This window comes from Monodelphis domestica, chromosome 7 (assembly GCF_027887165.1).
Source record: "Monodelphis domestica isolate mMonDom1 chromosome 7, mMonDom1.pri, whole genome shotgun sequence".
NCBI classification, from domain to species: Eukaryota; Metazoa; Chordata; class Mammalia; order Didelphimorphia; family Didelphidae; genus Monodelphis; species Monodelphis domestica.
The window spans coordinates 204,604,874-204,631,767 of record NC_077233.1 but is presented as its reverse complement, the minus strand read 5'-3'; the positions used below and the strand labels follow the sequence as shown (position 1 = coordinate 204,631,767).

Below are 26,894 nucleotides of genomic sequence, written 5' to 3'. Positions count from 1 at the left end.
TTTCTATTCAATGAAGCCTAGGACTGGGTTGGAAGCATCTAGAGTGGTCTGAGGGACTCTGCTCTTGGGCTTAGAGCCTGGGTTATGTCCACCGGGGTTTGAAAGGTAGTGGTGATCTGACCTGCCTGCCACATGCCACTCAGGATGCCTTAGAGGAAGAGGTCTGTAAGTAGGAATGCAACAACCCCCTGTTAGCTTTTCTTTCTATTTGTGTATTTGGAGAGTGGGAAGACATGAATGAGACATCATTTTGTAGTGGATAGGGCAGTCGGGAAGAACTGAGTTCAAATTTCTTTTCAGACTCTTCTATCTATATAACAAATCAGGACAGCTAGATGACACAGAGCGATAGAACATTTGGGCAGGACTCAGAAAGACTTGAGCTCAGACCCAGGCTCACACATTTACTACCTGTATGTCCCTGGACAAGTCACTTAACCTTGTTTGCCTCAGTTTCCTCATCTATAAAATAAGCTGGAGAAGGAAATGGCAAACCATTCTAGTTTCTTTGCCAAGAAAACTCTAATTGGGATCAAAGAAGAGTTGAACATGACTGAAAAAAAAAGAACAACAATGGGAGGGGCGGTCCCTTAGAACATATTAGGAAAGGGAGGAGAGGGAGAAGGGGAAATGATTTTTTCTTGGGCAAGTGTTAGTTACAGAGATTTGGGTCTTTGTTAGCCAGAGCAAAGGCAAACGTGTTATGTTGTGAGAAGCTTCTTCTTCTTTTTTTTAACCCTTACCTTCTGTCTTTGAGTCAATACTGTGAAGGCAGAAGAGTGGTAAGGGCTAGGCAATGGGGGTCAAGTGACTTGCACAGGGTCACACAGCTGGGAAGTGTCTGAGACCAGATTTGAACCTAGGACCTCCTATCTCTAGGCCTGGCTCTCAATCCACCAAGCTACCCAGCTGCCCCCTTGAGAAGCTTCTAATTAGAATACTGGTAAGAATGTTTCTCTGAAGATCCTATTTCCCCAGGTATAGTTCCCTCAGGTGATTAGTACATAAGGAGCCAAAGTTTCTTGCAAGTGGGTGAGTCTTGGAGGATCCACCTGGGGGGGGGAATGGGAACAGTTTATTTATTTACTTATCCATTCATTCATTTATCTCTCTCTCTCTCTCTCTCCTTTACCTTCAATCTTACCTTCAATATACACAATACTGTGTATTGGTTTCAAGACAGAAGAGTGATAAGGGCTAGACAATGGAGGTCAAGTGACTTGTTCAGGGTCACACAGCTAGGAAGTGTCTGAGGTCAAATTTGAACCCAGGACCTCCCATCTCTAGGCCTGGCTTTCAGTCCATTGAGCTACCCAACTGCCCTCTGAGAAGGGGTTTTAACAAGATCAAACTTGTTTACTGGTCATGTCTCTACAAGAGTGGCAGGCTAGAGGTTCCTTTGTTCATCCATTAAAGCAGAGATGATTAATACAGGATGAGTAGTTTTCAGGGTACCTGTGAACTTCTGTGTGGGGGAAAAAAACTACATCTTTATTTTGACTAATTCTTAAATAAAGTTTAGTGATTTCCCTCAATTATTTAAAAAACATTTTTTCTGAGAAGATGTCCATAGGCTTCACCAGATTGCCAAAGAGGTTCATGATACAAGAAAAGTTAAGAACTCTTGTCATAAAGAACCTAGAAGCAGAAAGAATGATAGAGAGGAAGTTTGGAATTTCATTTTCCTGGAAATCATTTTAAAATGAATATTGGGCTTTGAGACTAATGATTCAATAATTTAGTTCACTCCAATGGTATATGTAGAATTGATATTAAAGAAATATTTTCTCAAAGATAAAGAGGCTTGTTGAGATTAGCAGGAAGTACCTATTAAAAATGAACTAGGAAATGAACCAAGAAAAGAAAGTGGATTGTCAGTTTATAAACTTTATAATTGGGGTACCATCAAATTTTCCCTCAAGTTAAAAGAATATTTTAATTCACTGTAAGCATTTAAAGGCTTGCAAATGATGAGGCACTGATTTTTAGTTAAATTTTATTTTTTAATGAATAAAAATAATTTTCCCTATTAAGTCCCTATTAAGTATTTTTAAATTTTAAAAAGAAAAGTAAAACCCTTATAATAGAAATGCATAGTAAGGTAAAACAGATTTCCACATTGCCCATTCCCCCCAAAAAATACATTGTTCTGATCTCCTAAGTCTATTACTTTTCTGCCAGGCACTGGACAGTATGCTTCATCATTAGCTCTCGTGGAATTATGGTTGGTTGTGTTTTTCAGTGTTCTTACAACTTTCCTGGTGATTTTTTAAAAAGTCATCCTAAAGTAAATTTTGGCAATCTATGTCTTATATACTTGTGTTTGGAAAAAAAAAATCAGTGGCCTAAAATCACAGATTTTCTGAGTAGAAGGGGAACTTAAATACTATCTAGATCCCATCCCTGAACATGAATCCATCAACAACACAGCCAAGAAGTGGTCGTCTGACCTTTTCTTGAAGATCTCTAATGAGAGAGAACTGACTGTATCCTGGGACAATCTATTCCATTTCTGGATTAATCTAGTTGCCAGTTTCCCTTACATCAAGCCTAAATTTGTCTTTCTGTCTGACTCTTTGCTCCTAGTTTTGCCCTCTAGTGCCAAGAAAAGACCAATTCCTCATCCACCTAATAGTACTTTATATGTTTGAAAGCCAATGATAATGTCCCTATTAAGTATTTGTTTCTTCATTCTAAGCATCTATAGTTTCTTCAGATGATCTTCATATGGCATAATCTCAGACCATTTACCATCCTGATAATCCTCCTATGGACGCCTTCCAATTGACCAATGTCCTTCCTAAAATGGGATGAATTGGAAATTAACTCTATAGTCCAGATGTGAACTGACCAAGGCAGATTGTATTACTAATCTAACTATTCTTCTGTTCAGCTTCTACAAAAGGATATTTATTTTGAAGACAGAGTAACAACAGAAGGACAAACGTTGTCTAACATCTGAGAACACTCATTTTAAAAAAAACTCTTACCTTCTGTCTTAGAACTGGTTCTAAGGCAGAAGAGTCGTAAGGGTTATGCAATGGGGGTCAAGTGACTTGCCCCGGGTCATACCACTGGGAAGTGTCTGAATCCAGAGTTGAACCCAGGACCTCCTGTCTCTAGGCCTGGCTCTCAATCCGCTGAGCTACCCAGCTGCCCCCTAGGGCATTTTTTCTTATAACAACTTGGTCTTTGTGCCAATTAAATTCAGATTTATTCTATTTTGAAAAAAATAAAAAGTATTGGGCCCATTGAGTTTCATATCCAAATTTGGCATAACCACTGGATAAATTGGAGTCTCAGCTAATGCTGGGCTGGGCCTCACAGCTTTTTCCTGACGTCTTGATTCTGGACTGGCTGCAGCAAAACCCAGCATGGACTCTACTCTTGGTGTTCATGGCACTTGCTCTCATGAACTTTCAAAGGTTATAAGGCCATAAATATCTTTAATCTCTTTCACTTAGAAGCAAGAAAAAATGTACATATCAATATCATAAATCAGAGCAAGGTTGTGTACACTGGGCTTCATTCATACTGGCTCCAGATGAGAGGGAACCCCAGGGTCCTCCCTTACCTACTGCCCTTCGCCATTCATCTGCCTCCTTCAATGCCAGCAAGTCTGGGAAAGTGCCAAAACCAAGAACTTACTATCCAATTATTCTTTAATATTATTTACACACTTACCAAAGTTGTTGGCTTACTCCAGTTATATTTAGTATATCTCATAGCAGATCCACTTAACCTTGGTGAAGTTACTTTGGAAATGGTTGGAGGTTGGTCAACCAGGAGAGGAACTGACTTAAAGTTCTGAGAAATAGCTTAAAGATGTGTGTGTGTGTGAGAGAGAGAGAGAGAAAGAGAGAGAGAGAGAGAGAGAGAGAGAGAGCGAGCAAACATCCCAGTGAATTGAAAAATGTCATTTATCCTATCTGTGCCTCATGTATAAAATGGGAATAATAATAGCACCTACTTCGTGGGATTGCTATGAGGATCAAATGTATTAATATATGTAAAAGCACTTTGTAAACCTTAAAGTGCTGTATAAATGCTAGTTATTATCATCAGTAATAATAGTAGAACATTATTACTAGTATGAGTAGCTAGCATTAGTAACAAAAATTGTGGATATATAGAGTAATAATCGCTCCAATATAGTATAACTTATTAATTTTTTATTATTAATTGAATATAAGTATATAACCAATTATACAATATAATAAACTTTTAACATTTATGATAATATACGACAATTACAACATATAGTACCATTATATTTTATTAATAACTACTAATATAATATTAGATATACAGTATAATAATTTTATGAATAATTATGTTTTTGTTAAAAGGTTCACTGTTTTAGTATTATGCTTAGTGCTACTATTTGTTTCATTTCTCTGACTGTATTTATATTTCAGTATATACGAACATCTTACGATACAAATTTGGAGCAACTGTTACATCTGATGTTGAAAGAATGGAAAATGGAACTGCCAAAGCTTGTCATTTCTGTTCACGGGGGCATTCAGAACTTTGAGCTGCCTTGCAAACTGAAGCAGGTGTTCAGTCAAGGGCTGATCAAAGCTGCAGTGACAACAGGAGCATGGATAATCACTGAAGGCATCAACACAGGTAGAGCTCATCACCTTCATCTGTCCTCTTCATTTTCCCCTTTGCTCTTTGTTTGGTCCATTCTGGGCAGAGGTTTAAGGGGCACAATGTCATCTATACTTTGTAGAAATCCTAGAATATGTAGTGTTTTTGTGAGGGATTACGTTACAATGCTAAATGACCTGAAAATCAAACTGGGAATATATGACATGTATTTGAGGAAAATGCTGGTACTGCAAAAATGTAATACCTGGATGTTAAGTTTTTTTTTTTTCTGACAAAGAAGCAAGGAAAAAAAATACCCTACTTTTCTTTCTGGGAGTCTCCAATTATGGAAAAATTAAAAAAAAACAAAACAAAACGTTTTTAGTTTGTGTGATCCATGTCAGCACACATTTCATTAGTTCATTGATGTTGTCATGTCTACTTTACAGGTATTTCATTCCAGTGAAATGTAATGCAATTTTATTGGATACATTGAATCTGATTAAAATATTTTTTAATATCTATTTGTCAAAACAGATCATTGCTTCCCTCCTAATTAGAGAAATGCAAATTAAAATAACTCTGAGGTACCACCTTACACCTAGCAGACTGGCCAATATGGCCGCAAAGAAAAGTGATAAATGCTGGAGGGGATGTGGCAAAATTGGTACACTAATACACTGCTGGTGGAGTTGTGAATTGGACCAACCATTCTGGAAGGCAATTTGGAACTATATCCAAAGGGCTTTAAAAGAATGCCTGCCCTTTGATCCAGCCATACCACTGCTGGGGTTGTACCCTAAAGAGATAATAAGGAAAAACACCTTTACAAAAATATTCATAGCTGTGCTCTTTGTGGTGGCAAAAAATTGGAAAATGAAAGGATGCCCTCTGATTGAGTAACGGCTGAACAAATATGTTGTGATATATGTTTGTGATGGAATATTATTGTGCTAAAAGGAATAATGAACTGGAGGAATTCCATGTGAACTGGAATGACTTCCAGAAATTGATGCAGAACGAAAGGAAGCAGAACCAGGAGAACATTGTACACAGAGACTGATACATTATGGCACAATTGAATGTAATGAATTTCTCTACTAGCAACAATGCAATGACCCAGGACAGTCCAGAAGAACTTATAAGAACGAATACTAACCACATCCAGGGAAAGAACTGTGGGGACAGAAACACAGAAGAAAAACCATATGATCACGTTGTTCAATATGGATATGATTAGGGTTTTGATGTTAAAAGATCACTGTACTGCAAATATGAATAACATGGAAATAAGTTTTGAACAGTGATACATGTATAACCCAGTGGAATTGTTTGCCAGATTCAGGAGTGGGGAGGAAAGATCAGGGGAGTGGGGAATCATGAATCATATAATCTTGGAAAATTATTCTAAATAAAAAAGGGGAAAAAAAGAGAAATTCCCATATTAGTATTAAAAAAAAAACAATAAGAAGAAAAAACTCCAGATCATTGCTGAGGATTCCTCTGTCTCTCCTAACTTTTACTGCTAACCTTGAAAGACAACCAGTGACTGTTTCATATATGATTTTCTATCTCTAACATCTTTTCTATGAGTCTTTTTCTCTATTCTCCCTGCCAACACCCTTGTTTCAACCCCCACTGTTTGTATTATTATAATACTGTTCTAATGAATAGCTATTTATTACTTCCACATCTTCCTGATATCATGTTGCCATTCTTCTAAAATATTTTTGTTGCCCATCTGTTGATGCCCAAGTAAAGTTCTGATTCCTTTCTTGGAATTCAAAGCCCTTTCCAATCTGTTAACATTTCCCCACATTTATGCCAGTGAAATCATAGGTCTTTATCTCTGTCCCTATCACTTAAAATGTAAAAGATACTGTAATCTATGTGTCATATTTAAGGATAAACAATTGCAAGTTTCTGCTCTTAAGGTACTTACTTATAGTCTAATTTGGCAGATAAAACAAAACAAAACAAAAAAACCACCCCCCAAGCAAAACCTACTTAATAATATAGATTATTATTGTATGTGTCACAGGGGATTTATAAATAAATTGCTGCTGTATTTTAGAGTAATACATTTTCTCATCAAATATGAAATACTGTGTGAAATCATGCTAGAAACCTTTTTTTGTTTCACAAATGTGTATCTAGTAGAATGCCTTCTGTGTGGCCAATTTTTAATAAATGCTTTTTGGATGAATGAACAGATGAATTGTCAGGAGTCTGATAAAAGGGAAATAGAAGATTAAGAAAAGGGGAAGGTTTTATCCCATCATTTATGGGTAATTAAGTGGAGTATTTTCAAATTTTCCTAGGGTAGATACTGTTCACATCTTTATAAAGGAGAGATTTACTTGATTTCTAAGTCCATTTTTATACTGCGTATTTTATTTCTACTGAAAAGATGAAGGAGATCATGGAATTTAGGGAATAAAAGAAACGGATGAAATTGAACAAGGCTTTGTCCTATGTTCATGCTTGAAATTTTTAAGTCTTGGTGATGATGAAGGTAGTTCAGTTACTTTATGGTAACATTAAAAAAAATATCACAGTGTGGAGCCAAGATGGTAGAGTAAGAGTAGGAAATTACCTGGACTCTCTTAAATACCTCTCCAAATAACTTTAAAATAATGCTTCAAATTGATTTCTTTCTTCCTTTCTCTCTCTCTCTCTTTCTTTTTCTTTCTTTCCCTTTCCCTTCCATCTTGGAATCAATACTGTGTATTGCTTCCAAGGCAGAAGAGTGGTAAGGGCTAGGCAATGGGGGTGAAGTGACTTGCTCAGGGTCACACAACTGGGAAGTGTCTGAGGTCAGATTTGAATTTAGGACCTCCAATCTCTGGTCCTGGCTCTCAATTCACTGAGCCACCTAGCTGTCCTCACTCACACTGATTTCTGAAGTAGCAGAATAACCAAAAACTCAAGTGAAACAATTTTCCCACCTAAGAGAACTCGTGAGTGTGACAAAAAAGAAGCCTGCTTCACTGCGATGGTAGTTGGCTTGGAGTGCTACACAAACCATGTGGTGCTAGCAGCAAGTCTTGGAGGGAACTATAGCAGCAACAGCAACAGCTTCTAGAGCTCTCAGCTCACAGATGGAAAGGGGGTTGGACAACTGGTAAGAAAGAGATTGCAGGTGACCCTTTGCTGATACTGGGTCACAGTTTCAGGGTAAAAAGGAGCTATAACACTCAAGTTTACAAGAGAACAGAGGCTTGGTCACAATTCCAGGGTGGGGAAGGGGGGTTTGTAGTTAACTCAAAAGGAAACAGAGGCCTTAGTTTTATTTCTAAGGCAGAAAGGAGCACTAGCACTTGTGGCTACAGGACAGCAGTGGACCTGATCACAGTTTTAGGGCCAAAAGAAGCAATAACAACGGTGGTTACAGGGAAACAAGATTCTTTCCTTGGTAAAGATCAGAGTGTAGGCCAGGTTCATACTGTCACATGTAAAAATTAAAATTAGATCTCAATAATAAAAATATTGTATTTTAGGAGATTTATTAATGGTCATTAGAAATCAAGGAATAAAAAGGATATAAAATAAAGACCATATGCCCATGGCTGATTAGCCATTTCAAAATCCCCACTCACCACTGCCATGCTCCCTGACATGGCCCAAAAGATGGGACCCTCCATGTCTTTGCCAAATATCCTCTGTCTACAGGAAGTACATAATGACAGGAAGTCAGTGGGCTTCCAGGAAATGTAGTTCTTTTTTAGGGTAACAGATTTTCAATTATATACCCTTAAATTATATTACTTAAAATTTTTTTTTTTTACCAATTACATGTAATAAATTTCAACATAAGTTTTCCAAAGTTATGTGAAACAGATTGTCTCCCTCCTTTCTTCCTACTTCCAAGAACTGGCAAGCAATTCAATCTGGGTAATATAATTCATTCTATTTAGGAAGCGATGACAACCTACAGACCCTCAGAACTAAGCTTTGAAAACAGAAGCACAAAAAACCTGAAGCTTGGGCCAATATCTATTCCACCCCGGGAACAGAGCAAAACTTTAAGATCAAGTTAAAAGTTAAGAAATAGGCTAGAGAAATGAGCAAATAACAAAGAACCTGACCTTAAAATGTTACTATTGTGACAGTGAAAATCAAGATGCAAATTCAGAAGATAAAGATGTCAAAATAGTCATAAGCAAAGGAGATTTCAAAATGAAAACTCCCAGGGACATTATGACTAAATTCCAGAGCCCCGAGATAAAAGGGGAAAATATTACAAACAGCAAGAAAGAAATAATGCAAATATTGTGAATCACACAAGATTTAGTAGCTTTACATTAAATGACTGGAGGTCTTAGAATACAATACTCTAGAAGGCAAAGAAGCTAGAATTACAACCAAGAATAACTTACCCAGCAAAACTGAGTATAATTTTTCAGTAGGAAAATTGATATTTAAGGAAACAGAGGACTTTAAAGCATTCCTCATGAAAAGACTACAGCTGAATAGAAAATTTAACTTTCAGTATAAGGTTCAAGAGAAACATAGAAAGGCAAATTTCAAAGAGAAGCATGAGGAATTCAATGAGTTTAAACTGTTTACAATCCTACATGGGAAGATGATTATTGTAATTATTAAGAACTCTGTAATTATTAGGGAAGGTAGAAGGACTATACATAGAGAGAGTGAGTGTGTTGACTATGATAACAAAATAAATTTAAGGCTTGAACAAGAAGCAATTAAAACTATAATCATATAAAATATTTGAAATTGTTACTGATTAGAGAAATAAAAATGAAAATAACTTTGGGGCACTATCTTGCACTTATCAGGTTGACTAATGTTACTAAAAAGGAAAAGGGCAAATTTTAGAGAGGAAATGGAAAAATTGGGACATTAATGCACACTGTTGGTGGCACTGTGAACTGATCTGACCATCTTGGAGAGCAATTTTAAACTATTCCCCCCAAACTATAAAACTATGCATACCCTTTATCCAGCAATACTACTACAAGGTTTATATCCCAAAGAGATTAGGAAAAAAAAGAAAAAGCATCTATATGTTAAAAAATATTTATAGCAGTTATTTTAGTGGTGGCACCGATTATAAATTGAGGGGATTCTCATCAATTCAAAGTGACTTATCAAGTCATAGTATGTGATTGTGATGGAATACTATTGAGCAATAAGAAATGATGATCAGAATGCTTTCAGGAAAACCTAGAAAGACATATGAACTGATGCAAAGTGAAGTGAGTAGAACCAAGTAAATATTGAACACAGTAACAGCAATATTGCATGATGATCACACTGTGAATGACTTAGCTGTTCTCAGCAATATAGTGATCTAAGAACCAAAGTTATCTACCTCCAGTGGAAGAACTGATGGAGTGTATGCAGATTGAAGCACACTTTTAAAAATTTCCCTTATTTTTCTTGATTTGGTCTGTCTTTTTTTTTTTTGCAATCTGACTAATATGGAAATGTTTTGCATGACTGCATATGTATAATCTATATTGAATTGCTTGCTTTCTCAAAGAAGGGTTAGGGGAGAGCATTAGAAAGAGAATTTGGAACTCAAAATTAAGAAAAAAAGAATGTTAAATTTTTTTTTACATGTGATAAAAAAAAGAAATGTTAACAAAAAAGATCTCAAATCATAGCACCAGTTATTGGTCAAGGAAATTTCAAAGTATTTAGCACTAAGGGCTTTTAACTTTTTTTCCCTCATCTGGCAATCTGGTAAAGCCTATGCATCTTATCTCAGAAGAATGTTTTTAAATGTATAAAATGAAATGATTAATATTTTATTTTATTTTATTTATTTTTTTAATTTTTATTTGGTCATTTCCAAACATTATTCATTGGAAACAATGATCATTATCTTTTCTTCCCTCCTCCCCTCCCACCACCACTCCCACAGCCGCAATTCCACTGGGTATCACACGTGTTCTTGATTCAAACCCATTTCCATGTTGTTGGTATTTGCATAGAGTGTTCATTTAGAGTCTCTCCTCAGTCATATCCCCTCAACCCCTGTAGTCAAACAGTTGCTTTTCATCGGTGTTTTTACTCCCACAGTTTATCTTCTGCTTGTGGATAGTGTTTTTTAGATACCTGCAGATTGTTCAGGGACACTGCATTGCCACTAATGGAGAAGTCCATTACCTTCGATTGTACCACAATGTATCAGTCTCTGTGTACAGTGTTTTCCTGGTTCTGCTCCTTTCGCTCTGCATCACTTCCTGGAGGTTGTTCCAGTCTCCATGGAATTCCTCCACTTTATTATTCCTTTTAGCACAATAGTATTCCATCACCAACATACCACAATTTGTTCAGCCGTTCCCCAATTGAAGGGCATCCCCTCATTTTCCAGTTTTTGGCCACCACAAAGAGTGCAGCTATGAATATTCTTGTATAAGTCTTTTTCCTTATTATCTCTTTGGGGTACAAGCCCAGTAGTGCTATGGCTGGATCAAAGGGCAGAACTATGCCCAAAATTGCCCTCCAGAATGGTTGGATTAATTTACAACTCCACCAGCAATGAATTAGTGTCCCTACTTTGCCACATCCCCTCCAGCATTCACTACTTTCCATAGCTGTTATGTTAGCCAATCTGCTAGGTGTGAGGTGATACCTCAGAGTTGTTTTGATTTGCATCTCTCTGATTATAAGAGATGTAGAACACTTTTTCATGTGCTTATTAATAGTTTTGATTTCTTTGGCTGAGAACTGCCTGTTCATGTCCCTTGCCCATTTATCAATTGGAGAATGGCTTGGTTTTTTGTACAATTGATTTAGCTCTTTGTAAATTTGAGTAATTAAACCTTTGTCAGAGGTTTTTATGAAGATTGTTTCCCAATTTGTTTCTACCCTTCTGATTTTAGTTACATTGGTTTTGTTTATACAAAAACTTTTTAATTTGATGTAGTCAAAATTATTTATTTTACATTTTGTGATTCTTTCTATGTCTTGCTTGGTTTTAAAACCTTTCCCTTCCCAAAGGTCTAACAGGTATACTATTCTGTGTTCACTTAATTTACTTATAGTTTCCTTCTTTATGTTCAAGTCATTCACCCATTCTGAATTTATCTTGGTGTAGGGTGTGAGGTGTTGATCCAAACCTAATCTCTCCCACATTGTCTTCCAATTTTCCCAGCAGTTTTTATCAAATAATAGATTTTTGTCCCAAAAGCTGGGGTCTTTGGGTTTGTCATAAACTGTCTTGCTGAGGTCATTTACTCCAAGTCTATTCCACTGATCCTCCTTTCTGTCTCTTAGCCAGTACCAAATTGTTTTGATAACCACTGCTTTATAGTATAGTTTGAGATCTGGGACTGCAAGTCCTCCTTCCTTTGCATTTTTTTTTCTTGATTTCCCTGGATATCCTTGATCTTTTGTTCTTCCAAATGAACTTTGTTATGTTTTTTTCTAATTCAGTAAAAAACTTTTTTGGTAGTTCAATGGGTATAGCACTAAATAAGTAAATTAACTTGGGTAGGATTGTCATTTTTATTATGTTAGCTCATCCTACTCATGAGAAATCAATGTTTTTTCCAATTGTTTAGATCTAGTTTTAATTGTGAGGAGAGTGTTTTGTAGTTGTGTTCATATAGTTCCTGTGTTTGTCTCAGCAGATAGATTCCTAAGTATTTTATATTATCTAGGATGATTTTAAATGGAATTTCTCTTTCTAATTCTTGCTGCTGAGATGGGTTCGAAATATATAGAAATGCTGATGACTTATGCAGGTTTATTTTGTATCCTGCAACTTTGCTAAAGTTGTTGATTTTTTCGAGTAACTTTTTGGTGGATTCTCTAGGATTCCTTAAGTAAACCATCATATTGTCTGCAAAGAGTGATAGCTTGGTCTCCTCATTGCCGATTTTAATACCTTCAATTTCTTTTTCTTTTCTAATTGCTACTGCTAGTGTTTCTAGTACAATATTAAATAATAGAGGTGATAATGGACATCCTTGTTTTACTCCTGATCTTATTGGAAAGGCTTCTAGTTTATCCCCATTGCAGATGATGTTTGCTGATGGTTTTAGATATATACTGTTTATTATTTTTGGAAAGGCCCTTCAATTCCTATACTTTCTAGTGTTTTTAATGGGAATGGATATTGTATTTTATCAAAGGTTTTTTCTGCATCTATTGAGATAATCATGTGATTTTTGTCTGTTTGCTTGTTAATATGGTCAATTATGTGTATGGTTTACCTAATATTGAACCATCCTTGCATTCCTGGTATGAATCCTGCCTGGTCATAGTGGATGACCCTTGTGATGACTTGCTGGAGTCTTTTTGCTAGTATCCTATTTAAGATTTTTGCATCTATATTCATTAGGGAGATTGGTCTATAGTTTTCTTTCTCTGTTTTTGATCTGCCTGGCTTTGGGATCAGTACCATGTTTGTGTCATAGAATGAATTTGGTAGAACTCCTTTTTGGCCTATTCTGTCAAATAGTTTGTTTAATATTGGGATTAGTTGTTCTTTGAATGTTTGATAGAATTCATTTGTGAATCCATCTGGACCTGGGGATTTTTTCTTAGGGAGTTCTTTGATGGCTTGTTCAATTTCTTTTTCTGAAATGGGGTTGTTAAGGTAATGTATTTCTTCCTCTTTTAGTCTAGGCAATTTATATTTTTGTAAGTATTCATCCATATCACCTAGATTGCCATATTTGTTGCCATATAATTGGGCATAGTAGTTTTTAATGATAATTTCCTCTTCATTAGAGGTGAGGTCTCCTTTTTCATCTTAGATATGGTCAATTTGGTTTATTTCTTTCCTTTTTTAAATTAGACTGACTAGTACTTTGTCTATTTTATTTGTTTTTTCAAAGTACCAGCTTCTAGTCTTATTTATTAAATCAATAGTTCTTTGACTTTCAATTTTATTAATTTCTCCTTTGAGTTTTAGGATCTTTAATTTAGTCTTCATCTGAGGATTTTTAATTTGTTCGCTTTCTAATTTTTTAATTTGCATGCCCAATTCATTGACCTCTGCCCTTCTTAATTTGTTTATATATGAATTTAAGGATATAAATTTCCCCCTGAGTACTGCTTTGGCTGCATCCCATAGGTTTTGAAAGGATGTCTCACCATTGTCATTTTCTTCAATGAAGTTATTAATTGTTTCTATGATTTGTTCTTTAACTAACTGGTTTTGGAGAATCATATTGTTTAATTTCCAATTAATTTTTGATCTACCTCTCCATGTTCCCTTACTAATTATTATTTTCATTGCATTGTGATCTGAGAAAATTGCATTTATTATTTCTGCTCTTTTGCACTTGTTTGCAATGTTTTTATGCCATAATACATGGTCAATTTTTGTGAATGTACCATGTGCTGCAGAAAAGAAGGTATATTCCTTTTTGTCCCTATTTATTTTTCTCCACATGTCTACTAACTCTAATTTTTCTAAGATTTCATTCACTTCTCTTACCTCTTTCTTATTTATTTTTTGGTTTGATTTATCTAGTTTGGATAGGGGAAGGTTCAGATCTCCCACTAGTATAGTTTTTCTATCTATTTCATCCTTGAGCTCCTCTAGTTTCTCCTTTAAAAATTTGGATGCTCTGCCATTTGGTGCATACATATTGAGTACAGATATTTCCTCATTGTCTATACTGCCTTTTATCAGGATGTAATTACCTTCCCTATCTCTTTTAACTAGATTTATTTTTACTTTGGCTTTGTCGGATATCATGATTGTGACTCCTGCCTTCTTTTTGTCAGTTGATGCCCAATAGATTTGGTTCCACCCTCTTAATTTCACCCTATGTGTGTCTACCTTTCTCATATGTGTTTCTTGTAGATAGCATATGGTAGGGTTTTGGACTCTAATCCACTCTGTTATTTGCTTGCGTTTTATGGGTGAGTTCATTCCATTCACATTCAGAGTTATGATTACTAGCTGTGTTTTTCCCAGCATTTTGATTTCTGCTCCTTTACCTGCCTTTTCTTCTTTCACTATTTCCTTCTACACCAATGTTTGCTTTTGAACAGTCCCCCATGTTCCCACCCTTATTTTACTTCCCTTTCTACCCCCTCCCTATTTATCCCCCCTTATTTTCCCTATAGTCTTTCTAAAATTAACCCCCTGCTCCCTCCCTCTCTTGTACTGCTTCCCTCCCCACCAGACCTTTTGTTACCCTTCTACTCCCCTATAGGGTGCAAATCTATTCTCTGCCCCCAATGGATTGGATTGTTTTCCCGTCTTTGAGTCACTTTCAAATCACGTAAAAGTTGAGTATTTCCTATCTCTGGCCTCTTTACCCTTCCAGTGTATTGATGTTCTCCCCCCTCCCACCATGAGCTTCTTTATGACATATAAATTTACCCCTATTTGCTTCTTTTCCCATTTCTTTTAATATTAACCTATTTTTAAGCTCTAGTTATATATATATATATATATGCATACTTATGCGTATGTATTTTTGCATGCATATATCTATATAACTATTTATGTCTTGTCCTTTCATCTTATACAGTTTGTTGCTGTTCCCTCTAAGTATACTTCTTCTTGCTGCCCAGGTAATAACAACAGTTTTTAAGAGTTACCAATGACCTCTTTTCTTATAGGGATACATATCATTTTAACTTACTGAGTCTCTTAAATTTTTTTTTCTTTTTTCCCCTCTTTTTTAATTACCTTTTGATGATTCTCTTGAGTTCTGTGCTTGGACATCAAATTTTCTGTTCAGGTCTGGTCTTTTCTTTACAAATTCTTGGAATTCTTTTATTTTGTTGAATGACCATACTTTCCCCTGTAAGAATATAGTCAGTTTTGCTGGGTAGTTGATTCTTGGTTGTAGACCTAGTTCCCTTGCTTTCTGGAATATCGTATTCCATGCCTTTCTTTTTTTCAGTGTGGTTTCAGCCAGATCATGAGTTATCTTCACTGTGGTTCCTTGGTATCTGAATGACTTCTTCTTGGCAGCTTGTAATATCTTTTCTTTGGTCTGATAGTTCTTGAATTTGGCTATAACATTCCTGGGTGTGGTCATTTGGGGATTAAGTACAGGAGGTGATCTGTGGAATCTATCAATCTCCACTTTTCCCTCTTGTTCAAGGATTTCGGGGCAGTTTTCTTTAATAATTTCCTGTAATATAATGTCCAGGCTTTTTCTTTTGTCATGGTCTTCTGGTAGGCCAATAATTCTTAAATGGTCTCTCCTTGAACGATTTTCTAAATCCTCTGTTTTGTGAATGAGATGCTTCATATTTTCCTCAATTTTTCCATTCTTTTGGTTTTGTTTTATAGAGTCCTGCTGCCTTGTGAAGTTGCTCAATTCTAATTGTTGTATTCTGGTTCTTAAAGACTGGATTTCATCCTTAGTTTTTTGGTCGTCCTTTTCCTTTTGGTCGGATTTTCTTTGGAGGTCATCTTTCATCTTCTTCACCTCATCTTTCATCTGCTTTGCCTCATCTTTCATCTCCTTTGCCTCATTTTCCAGCTGGTTGATTTTGGCTTTCAAGACACTATTTTCTGTTTCTAGATGACTTATCTTAGTTTTTAAGTTCTTTTCCCAATTGTCATCAGCCCCTCTTAATTGTGTTTTGAATTGCATTTTGAGTTCTTCCAAAGACTATATCCAATTTGCTGGGATTTCTGATTTTTCCTTTGCTGATCCCTCCCCCTCTGTTTCAATCGCTCTTTGCTCATTACCCATGAAGAAGCTGTCTATTGTAATTTCTTTCTTCTTTTTCTGTTGTTTGCTCGAGTTTATCCCTTCTTTGCTCCCCGTATTTGACTGTGCTCTTGCTCCTCTCATTTTGTTTTAGTTTTGGGGCTGTCAGTCTCCCCTCTTGGAGCTTTGTGAGATCTCTTGGTACAGTCTCTAGGGGAGGAATGTTAGCTTCCCTGTCCTCTGGAGGCTTTTGATTGGATTGAGTTCAGGTGGGTTGGGCTGTATGTGGTATGAAGCTCTGAGGCTCTGAAGACTCCTGGAAGGCTGGGCCTCCCTCTTTCCAGTTCTCTCCAGCTGCTTCTCTGCTGTTTGCAAGTACCTTTGCCCACCTCCCTGAACTCTGAGGAGTTCTGATTGAATTGGGTTCAGCTGGATTGATCTGGTTGTGCCCCGAGGCAAAGGTGAGGCTGGAGCCTGATGGAGGGACCCAGCCATGGCCCATCTCTCCCTGGCTTCCTCCCTGCTGTCCAAGCTGGATGCTCCGAGCCAGGTGCCCCGCTGCTCACAAGGTAGACCTTCCAAACCAGCACCTTTGCCCACTCAGAGGTTCCTGCTGCTGCTGCCGCTGGCTTAGCCCTCTGGGTTGTGGGGGAGGGGTCCTGGGACCTACCCTCTGCCTTCCCCTTAGCCCTGAGTATTCTCAGATTCCGGCTTTTGGGGGGGGGTGTACCTTTTGATTTGAGTCCAGAAGGAGGGTTCCCCGCTTCTGTCCTGTTGTTCAGCTTGGATTTCGGTGCCCTAGGAGCATTCAGTCTGTATCGGTAAGGAAGGGGCTTCCACGAGGTCTGAACTTTTGCTGCTTGCTAAGCCGCCATCTTCATGATTAGTATTTTAAAGGAAATATATCAAAAGAATTACCATATATTAAAACCAAATCCATGTGTCTCAGTGTAAGAATCTGTGAGATTTGTCCTTCTTAATTTTGATGGTGTTCTGTGAGATACTGGAAAAAGAGAAATTTTAAAACACAGAAAATTAGTTTTATATTTTCTCAGAGCATTTTGGTGGGCATATGGATTTTGGAGTGAATGTCCTGAATTCCCCAAACTGAAACAGGCTTGGGTGCCAGAACTTTCTTTGACTTGAGGGATTAATTTGCTTCCATCTTTCTCTGTATATAAAAGCTCATACAACAATATATCATGGATAATACTGAGTTGCTGAAGACATCAGTTTTAGTGGTTCCATACTGGATGACCTTCTGAGGATCTTGGCCTTAGACACATAGAGAGCAGAAGATGGGGTGTACAGTGGCCCTTCTTGGCTTATTGGTTGCTTCTTCTCACCTTGGTCATAAAAGGAACAGCTGGGTTGCTCAGTGGATTGATAGCCAGACCCAGAGACAGGAGGTCCTGGGTTCAAATTTGGCCTCAGACACTTCCTGGCTGTGTGACCCTGGGAAAGTCACTTGCCTAGCCCTTACCACTATTGTGACTTAGAACACACAGTCTTGATTCTAAGACAGAAGGTAAAAGTTTTAAAAAAACAAAAAAAAGTAAATAACTAAACGAATGCAGGAAATTTAATATAATTTCAGTGCCATATGTGGCTGGACCTGTACAGTCAAAGGTGAAAGAGCTTCTTAATTCATTTAATCAAGGGAACCAGAAATAACTGTTTCTTCAACTTGATATTAAGGCAAGCTTCAGAAAACTGGCTTACCACAACATGTGATAGAGTAGAATGTACAAGTGGGGTCAGATGTAAGTACTAGCAGAAAATGTAGAAGAAATGGGTATCAACAAGGTGTGAATGAAGGGGAATTTCAAAGTTTTTTTTGGTTAAAAGTAACTCTTCTTCTGACACATGGCTGAAACTCTAATAAGCAATTTTTTTACTTTTGACTAAGGCTGTTGCTCCAGAAAGTTCCTGTTAAATTTTAGGTATTATAAATTGCCTAGACTAACAGAAGAAGAAATAGTTTTCTTAAATAATCCCATATCAGAAATTGAAATCCATCAAGCCATCAAAGAACTGCCTAAGAAAAAATCCCCAGGGCCTGATGGATTCACCAGTGAATTCTATCAAACATTCAGAGAACAGTTAACCCCAATATTACACAAACTATTCGACATAATAAGCAAAGAGGGAGTCCTACCAAACTCCTTTTATGACACAAGCATGGTACTAATTCCAAAGCCAGGCAGGCCAAAAACAGAGAAAGAAAACTATAGGCCAATCTCCCTAATGAATATAGATGCAAAAATCTTAAATAGGATACTAGCAAAAAGACTCCAGCAAGTGATTAGAAGGGTCATCCACCATGATCAAGTAGGATTCATACCAGGGATGCAGGGCTGGTTCAACATTAGGAAAACTATCCACATAATTGACCACATCAACAAGCAAACCAACAAGAATCACATGATTATCTCAATAGATGCAGAAAAAGCCTTTGATAAAATACAACACCCATTCCTACTAAAAACACTAGAAAGCATAGGAATAGAAGGGTCATTCCTAAAAATAATAAACAGTATATATCTAAAACCATCAGCTAATATCATCTGCAATGGGGATAAACTAAATCCATTCCCATTAAGATCAGGAGTGAAACAAGGATGCCCATTATCACCTCTATTATTTGACATTGTATTAGAAACACTAGCAGTAGCAATTAGAGAAGAAAAAGAAATTGAAGGCATCAAAATAGGCAAGGAGGAGACCAAATTATCACTCTTTGCAGATGACATGATGGTCTACTTAAAGAATCCTAGAGATTCAACCAAAAAGTTAATTGAAATAATCAACAACTTTAGCAAAGTTGCAGGATACAAAATAAACCCACATAAGTCATCAGCATTTCTATATAATTCCAACACAGCTCAGCAGCAAGAACTAGAAAGAGAAATCCCATTCAAAATTACCCAAGACAAAATAAAATACTTAGGAATCTATCTCCCGAGACAAACACAGGATCTATATGAACACAACTACAAAACACTTTCCACACAACTAAAACTAGACTTGAACAATTGGAAGAACATTAACTGCTCATGGGTAGGACGAGCCAATATAATAAAAATGACCATCCTACCCAAACTCATCTATCTATTTAGTGCCATACCCATGGAACTCCCAAAAATTTTTTTTACTGATTTAGAAAAAAACATAACAAAGTTCATTTGGAAAAACAAAAGATCAAGGATACCCAGGGAATTAATGAAAAAAAATACAAAGGAAGGGGGTCTTGCAGTCCCAGATCTCAGACTATATTATAAAGCAGCGGTCATCAAAACAATTTGGTACTGGCTAAGAGACAGAAAGGAGGATCAGTGGAATAGACTGGGGGCAAGCAACCTCAGCAAGACAGTATATGACAAACCCAAAGATCCCAGCTTTTGGGACAAAAATCCACTATTTCATAAAAACTGTTGGGAAAATTGGAGGACAGTGTGGGAAAGATTAGGCTTAGATCAACACCTCACACCCTACACCAAGATAAATTCAAAATGGATGAATGACTTGAACATAAAGAAAGAAACTATAAGAAAATTAGGCGAACACAGAATAGTATACATGTTAGACCTTTGGGAAGGGAAATACTTCAAAACCAAGCAAGAATTAGAAAGAATTACAAAATGCAAAATAAATAATCTGGATTACATCAAATTAAAAAGTTTTTGTACAAACAAAACCAATGTAACCAAAATCAGAAGGGTAGCAACAAATTGGGAAACAATCTTCATAAAAACCTCTGACAAGGGTTTAATTACTAAAATTTATAAAGAACTAAATCAATTGTACAAAAAATCAAGCCATTCTCCAATTGACAAATGGGCATGGGACATGAACAGGCAATTCTCAGCCAAAGAAATCAAAACTATTAATAAGCACATGAAAAAGTGCTCTACATCTCTTATAATCAGAGAGATGCAAATCAAAACAACTCTGAGGTATCATCTCACACCTAGCAGATTGGCTAACATGACAGCTATGCAAAGTAATGAATGCTGGAGGGGATGTGGCAAAGTGGGGACATTAATTCATTGCTGGTGGAGTTGTGAATTGATCCAACCATTCTGGAGGGCAATTTGGAACTATGCCCAAAGGGCGATAAAAGACTGTCTGCCCTTTGATCCAGCCATAGCACTGCTGGGCTTGTACCCCAAAGAGATAATGGACAAAAAGACTTGTACAAAAATATTCATAGCTGCGCTCTTTGTGGTGGCCAAAAATTGGAAAATGAGGGGATGCCCCTCAATTGGGGAATGGCTAAACAAATTGTGGTATATGTTGGTGATGGAATATTATTGTGCTAAAAGGAATAATAAAGTGGAGGAATTCCATGTGAACTGGAACAACCTCCAGGAAGTGATGCAGAGCGAAAGGAGCAGAACCAGGAAAACATTATACACAGAGACTGATACATTGTGGTACAATCGAAGGTGATGGACTTCTCCATAAGTATCAATGCAATTTCCCTGAACAATCTGCAGGGATCTAAAAAAAAAAATACTACCCACAAGCAGAGGATAAACTGTGGGAGTAAAAACACCGCTGAAAAGCAACTGCTCGACCACAGGGTTGGAGGAGATAAGACTGAGGAGAGACTCTAAATGAACACTATAATGCAAACTCCAACAACAGGGAAATGGGTTCGAGTCAAGAACACATGTGATAACCAGTGGAATCATGCATCGGCTATGGGAGAGGGAAAGGCGGGGGGGGGGGGGGAGGGGAGGAAAAGAAAACGATCTTTGTTTCCAGTGAATAATGTATGAAAACGACCAAATAAAATAATATTAAAATTTAAAAAAAAAAAAAATTTTAGGTATTTAATTTGGAGAGTGGAGTTAGGTTTTAGAAATTATAAAGTTTTATATGTATAAACTGTCTATCGAAAAATCAGTTAGTGGGAGTGGAAGATTCAATTCTCACTCAAAGCAGTGCTACAGCCCAAGGGAGGTGGGGGGGGGGAGGGACAACAGAATTCTAAGGCTCTGGACAGGCTAGTGGAGCCATTTAAACTTTTAAAAGGCTATCACCATGTGTTCCTGGTGGCCATCTTGGAGTGGCCATCTTGAAAGAATTTTTTTAAAATTTTGTGTAATTTGTAACATCTTATATATTGTATATTTCTTAGACAGTGTACTACCACCTGTACTGTTATTAATTCTACATGACTGGTTGATATAAACATATCCTCAGACATCTTAGGTACAATTTTATTGTTCATGTGGGAGTACATGTTGTACATCTGTTATGTTATTTATTGTTTGGTTTCCCAAGCATAAGTTTGATTGGATGAAACCGGTCATGGAAGTCAAGCTGATTGATGTATTTGCTCATGTTCCCCTAAGTGTGATCTTCTGTTTTGTCCTGTATAAGTCCTGTGCACCTGTGTTTGTTTTTGGGAAATGGCTAAAGGTAATAATCACATCATTCACTAAGTATTCTGAGTTAAAGGTCATGGCAACCCATATGAGATACTAACTTGACAATATTGAACATTATATAAACAACTTACATATAAACCAGGGGTGTGGAAACAATGCTGACAATAATAATAATAATAATATCAACAATAATAAACCATTAGGAGACTAGAACAAGAAGAGGCAACAGGTAAAGTCAATCTATGTTCCCTTAGAGATCTACTAATAGTAACAAAGAATGAAATACACAAAGTAAGAATCCATAAGAGATTTTCTCCAGTGGACCTCGAATCAGTACAGAGAAGAACCCCAAATTTTAGCGATCTGCTCAAGCTGTTCTGTTTGCAAATGGTTTAGGTGGTAGACCTTTAGTATATTGTCCATTTGAGAGTCTGCATATTGATCACCAAAAGCTGGAAGGTACAAGTTTGGCTTGGTGATTGTTGACAGATTGACCAAATTGTTTGAAGCTTTCTGTCAAATGCAAATACAGCTAGCTTTGTGGTGAAAGTGTTGATTAAGGAAATTATACCTAGATTTGGAGTGCCACTAACCATAGACTCTAATAAGGGATCTCATTTCATCTAAGACATCCTGAAAAGAGTCTATGAGAATTTAGGAATAACACCAAAATATCATGTTCCTGATCACCCACAACATTCAGGTCAGGTAGAGTGTGTAAATAGGAAACTCAAGACTATGGTGGGGAAGATCTGTGCTGAAACTCATCTCAAATGGTCAGAGATTCTTCCCATAGCTTTGTTTTACCTACGTATGAAACTAAGAGCAGATTTATATATATCATCCTATGAAATGCTCTTTGGTCATGCTCCACTACAGGCAAAAACTTGTAAGGCAGTCTATACATCTCTCTTAGGAGGAGATTGTCAACTTGCTTCTTACTTAAATGCTTTACAACAAAGACTCAAAGAATTACATGATATGGGAGTATTATTTCAAACTGGTCCTTTGGAGTATTCTCTTCATGATTACAAACCAGGAGATATGGTATGTGTCAAAATTTTTGCTAAAACACCAGCAACACAAGAGAGTTGGTTAGGTCTTACAATGTTGTTTTAGTTTCTCCATCTTCAGTAAAAGTTTTGGATAGAGATTCATGGTATCATTGTTCACATATAAAATAAGCACATGGTATTAATAATGAAAATGTACAAATCATAGAAGAAGAAAATGAAGAAGAGATTGTAGAAAGTTAGAATCATCAGTCAAATTGAGTCTGCAGTCAAAAAGATCAGTAAGGAGAGGACCATTCCTGCATAAGAGGATAGAAGAGGACAATGCAGATGAAGAGAAGAATTCAGAAATTAAAGGACATTGTTAAAAGATTGAAAACATAAATTTAAAGACTGGGAAATTTGCAATGAAGAGGATTACAGGATTAATCAACTAATGAATTAATATTTTGAGGTAATGTATTATAGCACAAAATAACAGCACTTATTCACACACAAACACAAATATATTTACTGCTATGGAATTGCAGAAGAATTCTTCAAGCAAGAAAAGATGAGAAGAGAAGGAAATATCTGAAGTAGTAGTAAGTATATATTGCATGCAATGGTAACATAACACTAACATAACAGTAACACTGACATTGCACTAGCAAAATTATGATATGGCAAAAGTAACAACATAACAAAACATAAACACAAAACATAAACATGGTTAGGTTACATTGAATCACTACTTGAGTGAGTGAAACAATGTATAGTTAGGATACTAACATTGTTATAATAGCTATAAATAAGTTAGTTACTAACAAAACATAGTTAGATACTTAGATTTAATTTAAGTATAGAAATCCAGTTAGAAGAATTTTGAAGATAAGGATTAGTTAGGTAGAATTAAGTAGATAAGATAAGAAAATTAGATACTGACTTGCACTACATCATATATTACACAACACAAATAGCATATGACAGCACATATAAAACAAAATTGTAAATACACGTGTGAGTATAAATAGTGTGTATAATAGGATTGTAAATTAATTGTATTATGGGTATTTATATGCATATATGTAACATATAACATATGTGGAAATAGGAATTGTATATATGTGTATATGTATAACTTACATGCATACATTATATGTATATGCTATATATGTGTAAATTATGTACATAGCTCACTTATATCTATTGTTACATGTATTTGCATAAGCAAATTTAATGTTTGGTTTGATTTTCAGTGTAAAACTTATGCAATGTTGTGTTTATTATAATTAAAAAAAAATTTTTTTTTAAACCCTTACCTTCCGTCTTGGAGTCAATACTGTGTATTGGCTCCAAGGCAGAAGAATGGTAAGGGCTAGGCAATGGGGGTCAAGTGACTTGCCCAAGGTCACACAGCTGGGAAGTGTCTGAGGCCAGATTTGAACCTAGGACCTCCCGTCTCTAGGCCTGGCTCTCAATCCACTGAGCTACCCAGCTGCCCTCTAAAATTTTTTTTTTATCTAAGGCTGATGTTAATGTACTACAACAATAGTACCATGCTCTGTATTAGCTGATAAAAGTAGTATTTTGAGTTTGATGTTTGCATGGAAGTTATGCTCATCTTTTGTTTTGATGTTATTTGCTTTCCCTTAATAACAAGGGCAAGGACTGTCTTTTGTCTCCTTTTGTCTCAGCTTTATTGCACAATGACTGTCACATGGTAGGCTCTTAAATATTGATTGATTGGCTGGGGGAAGTTGCTGGTGCTAAGGGCCACCTACTTAAAACATCTGCTTGTAAGGGAGCAATACATTCTTTTTTTTTTTTAAACCCTTACCTTCCATCTTGGAGTCAATACTGTGTATTGGCTCCAAGGCAGAAGAGTGGTAAGGGCTAGGCAATGGGGGTCAAGTGAGTTGCTCAGGGTCACACAACAGCTGGGAAGTGTCTGAGGCCAGGTTTGAACCTAGGACCTCCCATCTCTAGGCCTGACTCTCAATCCACTGAGCTACCCAGCTGCCCCCGGAGCAATACATTCTTACCTTCCTCCTCATTCTCTCTTCAAGTCACCACATTCTACATAAAACTCTGAAGGGCAATGGGGAGGTAAAAGGGCATAATGGTAATTATCAGGACCTTTTGTTTGACCTATGAACTGGATATTTGTAGGAATTTCCAAGCATGTTGGGGATGCTCTCAAAGCATATTCCTCTCAAAGCCTCAGAAAAATCTGGACAGTTGGAATTCCTCCTTGGGGAATCATCGAAAATCAGAGAGATCTTATTGGAAAAGATGTGAGTAAAATAAGCCTCTTCCCTCCCTTTGAAAGCTAACTACTTATTCTTGTTTTTGATGGTAATCGAATGAAGAACTGAATTTTTCTTCCCTTAAGCGAAAGTTTTCTTGCTAGTGAATTGTTCCAATTTTAGTTATTAAGAATTGTCAAACAGCCTTCTAGTCTGACAAGTCAGCTGTAATTGTATTAACAAAAATGCCTTTCCTATAGGTTGTTAGGACATCACACTTCTGAAAAAGTGTTATCTTAGCAGCACAATCCTATTCAGTTTTTATGTCTGAGGCTTCTTTGAAGTATTGAATCTTATAGAAAGGGAAACATTGATTTGAAAACAAATAATCACTAGATTTTGATTTTGGTTTTGATTTCCTCAGTTCTTTCATATGATTCTTACTTACCTAGCAGGGTAATTCTCTTGACAATTGCTGAAGTAGTTTAGCTGAGAGGTTGAGTATGCCTATTAGGCTCATAACAAATGTTTGTTGGTGTTTGACAGCCTCATCATCTCCTATCATTACTACTACCATCATTTTTGGCAATAACTGACATTTAGATCATCCTTTAAGATTTGCAAAGTCCTTTATATCTACTACTCATTTGAGTCTTGACTCGCACATAAGGGAATTGAGACTTAGAATGGGAAAATATTTTGTCCATCATAAGACAGCCAGTGAGCATTGAGATAGGATTTGGATTGAAGCCTTCCTGACTCTAGTTGTAGCTCTCCATTCATTCAGGTAGAGACGGCTGAGAGATAATATGTTTGTCAGTCAATCAATAAGCACTTTATTGGGCAGCTAGGCTGTTCAGTGGATAGAGAGCCAAGCCTGAAAGTGGGGGATACTGGTTCAAATGCAGTTTCTGATATTCCTAGCTGTGTAATCCTTTGACAAATCAATTATCCCTGTTGCCTAGCTTTTACCATTCTTCTGCTTTGGAAGCAGTACTTAGCACCAATTATAAAACAGAAGGAAAAGGTTTAAAGAAACAATATTCATTAAATATTCCTGACTTGGGTCTTCTTCACTTCAGGTACAGCACTCTGTGGATACAGAGAGTACTGAATGAGAGACATGACATAGTTTGGTCAGTTGAACAGTCAATCAAAAACATTTATTAAGCACTTACTATATGCCAGATGCTCTGCTAAGTGCTTAGAAAACAAATGTAAAGAGAAAGATGATCTTTGACTTCAAGGAGTTTCCCTTTTATGGGAGATGAAGACATGGTGGACTTGGGATACCTTAAATGGAAGTTCTGGGAGGACCCATCCAGGGAGGGGGGAGAGGCTCACTGGAAAGTAACTCCAGTGGATAAATTCCAGGATGAGAGTGCTGTGTATTGGTGAAAGGAGTATCTGTATCTGAAAAAGTCATGAATCCTTGTATAGCATTGTTGAAAAAAGATGGTGCTATTTTTTCCTATAGGATAAATTGCTCTTTCATTTATTTATGGCTTCATTGATTTTTGACTTAGAATATTGACTGATTGATTGGGTTCAGTGAAATTTTAAATGGCAGAGTTATTTTCACCACTAGGGATCACCAAGAGCTATGATTTCTTCAAAGAAAGTAACTCCAGGACCTCTACAGCTTTAGTAGATAAGTTCTACAGAATAGCCTGAGGCACTTGGAAGTCAAGTAGCCTACCCAGGATCAAGTCAACACTTATTAAGCACTTACTATATGCCAGGTGTTGAGTTATGAACCTGTCTTTAATCTTTTTCTTTTCAAAACCTTATCTCCTGTCTTAGAATCTAACTATTGGTTCCCAGGCAGAAGAGTGGTAAGAGCTAGGCAGTGAGAGTTAAGTGATTTGCTGAGGGTCATACAGCTGGGAAGTGTCTGAGGCTAAATTTGAACCTAGGATCTTCCATATCAATGCTTGGCTTTCTATCCACTGAGCCACCTAGTTGTCTCTTTTTTCCACTTTGTGATTCCACTAAAATGAATGTGAATTCCTGGAGAGTAGGGATCTCTAACTTTTATAGGTGCAGCAA

General features: G+C 36.7%; 1 protein-coding gene across 1 annotated transcript in view; it reads left to right on the top strand.

The window, feature by feature from the left end:
- Positions 1-26,894, top strand: part of TRPM6 (transient receptor potential cation channel subfamily M member 6) — a 256,602-nt gene that overhangs the window by 90,452 nt on the left and 139,256 nt on the right. Inside the window, exons 5-6 of the mRNA XM_007498544.3 lie at positions 4,419-4,632; positions 24,769-24,893. Coding sequence (XP_007498606.2) covers positions 4,419-4,632; positions 24,769-24,893 — 339 coding nt within the window. The remainder of the gene's footprint in view (positions 1-4,418; positions 4,633-24,768; positions 24,894-26,894) is intronic.